This window comes from Panthera onca, chromosome D1 (genome assembly GCF_046562875.1).
Source record: "Panthera onca isolate mPanOnc1 chromosome D1, mPanOnc1 haplotype 2, whole genome shotgun sequence".
Taxonomy (NCBI): domain Eukaryota; kingdom Metazoa; phylum Chordata; class Mammalia; order Carnivora; family Felidae; genus Panthera; species Panthera onca.
This window is the reverse complement of record NC_138348.1, coordinates 75,600,256-75,605,451: the sequence shown is the minus strand read 5'-3', so window position 1 is coordinate 75,605,451 and position 5,196 is coordinate 75,600,256. Positions and strand designations below refer to the sequence as shown.

General features: G+C 40.2%; 1 protein-coding gene across 10 annotated transcripts in view; it reads right to left on the bottom strand.

Moving 5' to 3' along the window:
* CEP295 (centrosomal protein 295) overlaps positions 1 to 5,196 on the bottom strand; it is a 55,211-nt gene that overhangs the window by 310 nt on the left and 49,705 nt on the right. For 9 of the 10 annotated variants that reach the window (XM_060605338.3, XM_060605337.3, XM_060605341.3 and 6 more), the window contains 6 exons: positions 4,184 to 4,358; positions 2,700 to 3,340; positions 1,708 to 1,848; positions 563 to 659; positions 275 to 439; positions 93 to 192 (listed from right to left, as the gene is read on the bottom strand). In XM_060605338.3, the coding sequence (XP_060461321.3) occupies positions 93 to 192; positions 275 to 439; positions 563 to 659; positions 1,708 to 1,848; positions 2,700 to 3,340; positions 4,184 to 4,358 (1,319 nt within the window). Of the gene's footprint in view, positions 1 to 92; positions 193 to 272; positions 440 to 562; positions 660 to 1,707; positions 1,849 to 2,699; positions 3,341 to 4,183; positions 4,359 to 5,196 lie in introns of those variants that run through there. The other variant, XM_060605343.3, reaches the window with a different exon arrangement.

Here is a 5,196-nt window from a genome sequence, read left to right as displayed (position 1 = left end):
CTGTAAGAAATTTATTCTTACATATTCTTCGGACTCTGAGTAATACTTAAGGAATGTGAGTAACCACACACGACACAGAAACATATACATACCTTAAAGCCCTTTGACGCATGAGGGTTTGTGCAGTCTTTCTGTCTTCAGGAAGTGACACTCTGACCTTATTCACACCCTTCAGGCGACTCACAGATGAGCCTGAGCAGAGAATAAGTGATCTGGCAAATATTACCCTGCTATATGCTCTTTGTGAGAATTGATGCAGATGTGGGGAACATACCTGTTGGTTTCTCCTTAGCTGTTTTGATCTGAGATTTCTCAGAAAGGTAAATCTTATTCTTTATTTCTTTCTGTCTCTGGGAAGATCTCTCTATAAATGATTTTTTCCTCTTTACAAATGCTTCTTGTAAGCTCCCAGGTACAGCTGTAAATTTCGGCAGGGTTTCTGTTTAAAGATGAGACTTATTTTTAGCTTATTGACACTTTTGTGCTGGCAGTCTACGAGATTGTGGGGAATGTGAAGGCTGAGAGGTTGAGCAGGGGACCCTTTCAGATGCTGAAGGCATACCTGCCGAAACTGCCACTGGCTCCTCCACACAGTGTTCTGATCCAACTGGATAATCTGAGGTTTCTTTTTCTGATGTAAGAGGCAGAAATTCCTTCACCTAATTGCAAGTAAATCATAGATAAAATCATAGGTAAATGATCTTCCAGTAACCTTAACAGTTTCTAAACCCCTGGTTCTCTTTGGTAGAGGGAGATTTGCTGTTTGGGGGAGATGGGAAGTTGAATGCCTATTCTCAATCCCCAAATACAGTGTAGGAATCTGCGTCCAATGAATTTAGCTCCTATCCTGCTTTCGCCGCTTTGTGTGGTTTCTCACATCTAAATGGCAGGGCTGGAGTTTTCTGGGAAGGGAAAGTCCTTAATAAATGGTTCTATTCCTATTAAAATGCTTTACTCTCCAGCTCTGTTAGAGAATGGCTTTTGCCCAGCCTCCTCTAGCCCAAAGCTTTTTTCCTCACCTGATTCTTGTCAAGGGCTCCTATACCACTTCTGCATCTGCACTTCTTGTCTGCTGCCTCCCCATTACCCTTCTCAGTAATCATGGAAACAAATACTAGTTGTGGAACCATTTTTTTAAGATGAATTCTCTAATTCAGCATCAGGCTACAAAAACATTAGTCCTGCCACAGTAGTAGCACGTACAACCTGGGACTCTGGTAACAGGGCAACTTAATACACTGAAACAGTTGATGGGTGGTGACTTAGACTTGCTCAGTTTCCAACTGTAGTTCTGTTGTAATCCATGAATTCATCTATTATAACCTTTATAGCAGGATTTCCTCCAATGACTACCTTCTAAGAATTGAAGTGAGCCCCGTAGGAATGGTCCGCTTGCAGTGGAGAAAAGTACAAGGAACCTGCAGCTAATAGGACTATAAATCTGTTGTACTCAAGTTGATAATTTGAAAATAAACTTGCAATAGCACTTACTCTGTATCCCCATTAGGTCTGATTTCCTTATGTATCTTCTAGAGCTTCTCTGTGCCTCAGAACTTCCTACATCTTTTATTGAGGGATGGAAGGCATGAGTTTCAACCCTTCTAAGCCCTAATGAAATCTACAGCATCATAAGTAATTCCTTATTCTCAGCTGTGTGCTGCTGTATAAATGAAGTGTATTCACATTAAAGGGAGCTATGACCTTTACCTGAAAGCTGCTTTTTGCCTCATTTTCTTTCTTTTCTTCTAGGGTTAAGTTTGCAAACTCCATTTCAGCAATACTGATATCACTGGTGCTTACTAATGTAAGCTCTGGCTCTTCCATTATACCATGTCCAGACTCTGTCAACTGTGTGATAAAATTGAAAAAGAAATCATATTCAAAGTAACAGCCTTGAAATAGTAAAAATGTAAAAGTGATGTACATTGACAATGTGGTGCCTCCCCCATCCCAACCCACTTTTAGAAATACTGAAGACTTTGGGGATGGGCAAAATGTCTGAAGATAGCTACTGCAAGAATTATAAGCCCAAGTGTTTATATTATAGGGCTGATGCAGGTTGACAGGCAGCCGTGCAGAACCTGAGGGTGTAACTGACCTATCTAAAGGAGCAGGAGCTAGTGGACTGTTCTCAAACTACATCTTTAGAGGGAAGTATCCAACTACTGAGTAAGAATCTGCAAAAGAACACCCCAAAAGGAGCAAAATATCTGTGACCTAGATGTCACTCTTGCTCTCAGTCTGTATTACATGTTCATCTGTGGAAGGACGATACTGAAAGGTAATACTCAGGTGACCAGAGTTGAAACCAAGCAGATTAATACAATGCAGTGCCAAGAAATTCCACACTGAAAGTGCTGAAGCATAGGCCAAGCTATTCCTCAGGGAAATGAGAGGGGATATGTCGATTGGGAGCAGACCGGTTGTAAAATTTAAAGGTCAGCTTAAAACTTGAGCTCAGAACCTGCTTGGAATGCTCTGTCGTCTTCCTCTCTGCCCCTCCCCCTATGTGCCCTCTCACTCTCAAACTTCAAAAAAAAAAACTTGAAATTTGGGAGTTTGCTCATTTCAGTGGAAATTTCCAATGATTACATGATTGACTAGCTCAGGAATGTTAAGTAGCTTTGTTGCTTCTAAATTTGTTTCAAAAGTCTTACTTGGAAATGAATTTATTTCCACACAACACAGATTTCACTTACCCACATTGGAATAGAGCTCTGTAATGATCCAGAACTTAAAAAGAGCTCTGACTGTGCTAGTTGAGAGAGGTTTCTTAGGATTTCTGGAGTTTCTGCTTTAGCTGAATTCTCAAAATACTTTTCATTCTGAACAGAATATGGTGCTTGAACTGAAGTTCCCATCCCCACTGTTCTCAGACACAACTGTGAATCGATTTCCTCTACTTGTGAATTTATATTTAAAACCCCACAGGTTTCCTTTTTGTCTCCATTGAGTCCTTGACTTTGTAACATTGTATCAATCCCTCTTTCTGATAGTTTTTCAGAGCCCAGTGTTTCTTCTCTGCCTTCTGGTTGGGCTTTTATTGAGCATTCACTAGAGGTAGAACCACAGGGAGTGCTATGCTGTAGATTTAAGTGATGAAATACATTCGCCTCATCAGATGACCTGAAGCCTGAATTTTGTAAATTTCCTACAGAGAGCTGGAAAGGAACACTTTTTTTCCTATTTTGTAATTCAGTCTGTGCAGAGTAGTTCTGATTTTCCATGCTTTGGAAAGAATCTCTTGCTTCAATGCTAAAAATACTTGGTAGATCAACATGCTGGCTCCCCTCCTGTGAAGAAAATTCTGGCAGAAGCTGTTGAAAAGACTGTTCAGAGCCTGTAAGAAATAAGTTAACCATAATTACATGTTGTAAAACCTGGATAACAGTTTGAGTAAATAATGAATTCAGCTTACTTCCTACTACTTGGGGAGTGAAAGCTGATGTATGTATACATGAATAGAGAACGAAAGGATGGTCACAGTGATTTTTAATAACTCCACTGCTCATACCATGTATTTTCTCCTAGTCTAATAAAGAAAATATGGTTATTAGATACGCTGAGGACTTTTCCCTCATTAAGAGAGAATACCGATTTTAATAACAGACTAAATGCGCACATATGTACCTCATATATAAAAAGGTGTGCATATGTGTGTATACACAAAATTTGTACAAGAAGTATTTTTTTTTTGAAAGACCAAAAGCGTGAGCAGGGAAGAGGGGCAAAGGGAAAGAGGGAAGGAGAAGAGACCGACAGAGACAGAGTGAGAATCTTAAGCAGGCTCCACACAGGGCTCTGTCTCATGACCGTAAGGTCATGACCTGAGCTGAAATTAAGGGTAAGACACTTAACCGGGAAGCTTTACTGGCCTGTATAAAAAGTTTTATAAGGATACTTAAACTGTTAACTGGAAGGGCTGAGGTAAGGAAGTTGAGGAACAAGAGGCAGTGCTTTTGCTTTTATCAAATTCTGTACTGTAAAAATGCAAACTGAGCATTATTACTCCTGTTACTTAAACGGACACACAGAGAAACAGAAGTTGTAACACTGGGGATTGGCGAGCGCAGGAGTGGAGACATACCAAGACCTGCCAGGCACAGTTTCCAAAGAAAATGGATGTAAACCATGGAAAAAGCATTGGAGTTTCTTTAACTTTTTCTAACTTAATCATACACACCCTCAGTAATGTTTTCTGTAGCAAAAATCTGAGCTGCAGCATGAGCCAAGTGAGGGTCAGGTTGCTCGTTCGGGCTTGTGTTAGAAGGATTCAGGCTGGTTCTCAGCGCTGTAAAGGAAGCTGTACTTTTGGAAGAAACGGTAGTACGGTGGCTTTCCCATGAAGAATCAGAGTTCTGACGGAAAACAAGAGAAAGGCTGAAATACTGATTATGTATTACCAACCGAATCAATAATCATGTTCTTATGATACTACTCTTCCTTATTACCACTTCTCTTTCACACCAGTAATTTGACTATTTAAATCCATTCTTCCATTTCAGTCAATATGAAAGAGGCTTTTTAAAAAAAGGTTATTTAGAAAAGAAACTGCAAATTAACCAGATAAGAGTTTAGAAAAGATGAGATCGTCTTCTAAAAGCAGGAACTATTATGTAAGGACAGCCGGGGAGGTCAGGGTATGGGAGCAAAAGACCTGATTTGAATCTCAGCTGCTGAACTATGTAGGAAGAGGCATTCATTTTGAAAAATCAAAAAAATAAAATAACAGGGACACCTGGGTGGCTCAGGGAGTTAAGCATCCGACTCTTGATTTTGTCTCAAGTCATGATCTCATGAACCGTGAGATGGAGCCCCGCATTGGGCTCTACACTGACAGTGAGGAGCCTGCTTGGGATTCTCTCTCCCTCCCTCTCTTTCCTCCCCTGCTCTTTCTCTCAAAGTAAATAAACTTAAAAATATTAATAACAAATGACAATAAAAATGTTCTTGAGCATCCCATGGATTATAATCCTTAGCGAGATAAGGCTCACAGGACAAAATTCTAGTGCAGCTGGTTTTCAATCTTGGTTCCACATTAGAATCACTTGGGGAGCCTAAAAAAAAAAATCCTGATAATCTAAAGCACTCCTGGAGATTCTGATTTAACTGTTCTGGGCACAGTCCAAGCACTGGGGTTTTTAAAGACTTTCCACAGGATTCTAATCAGCAGCCAAGGCTAAGAACCACTGTTCT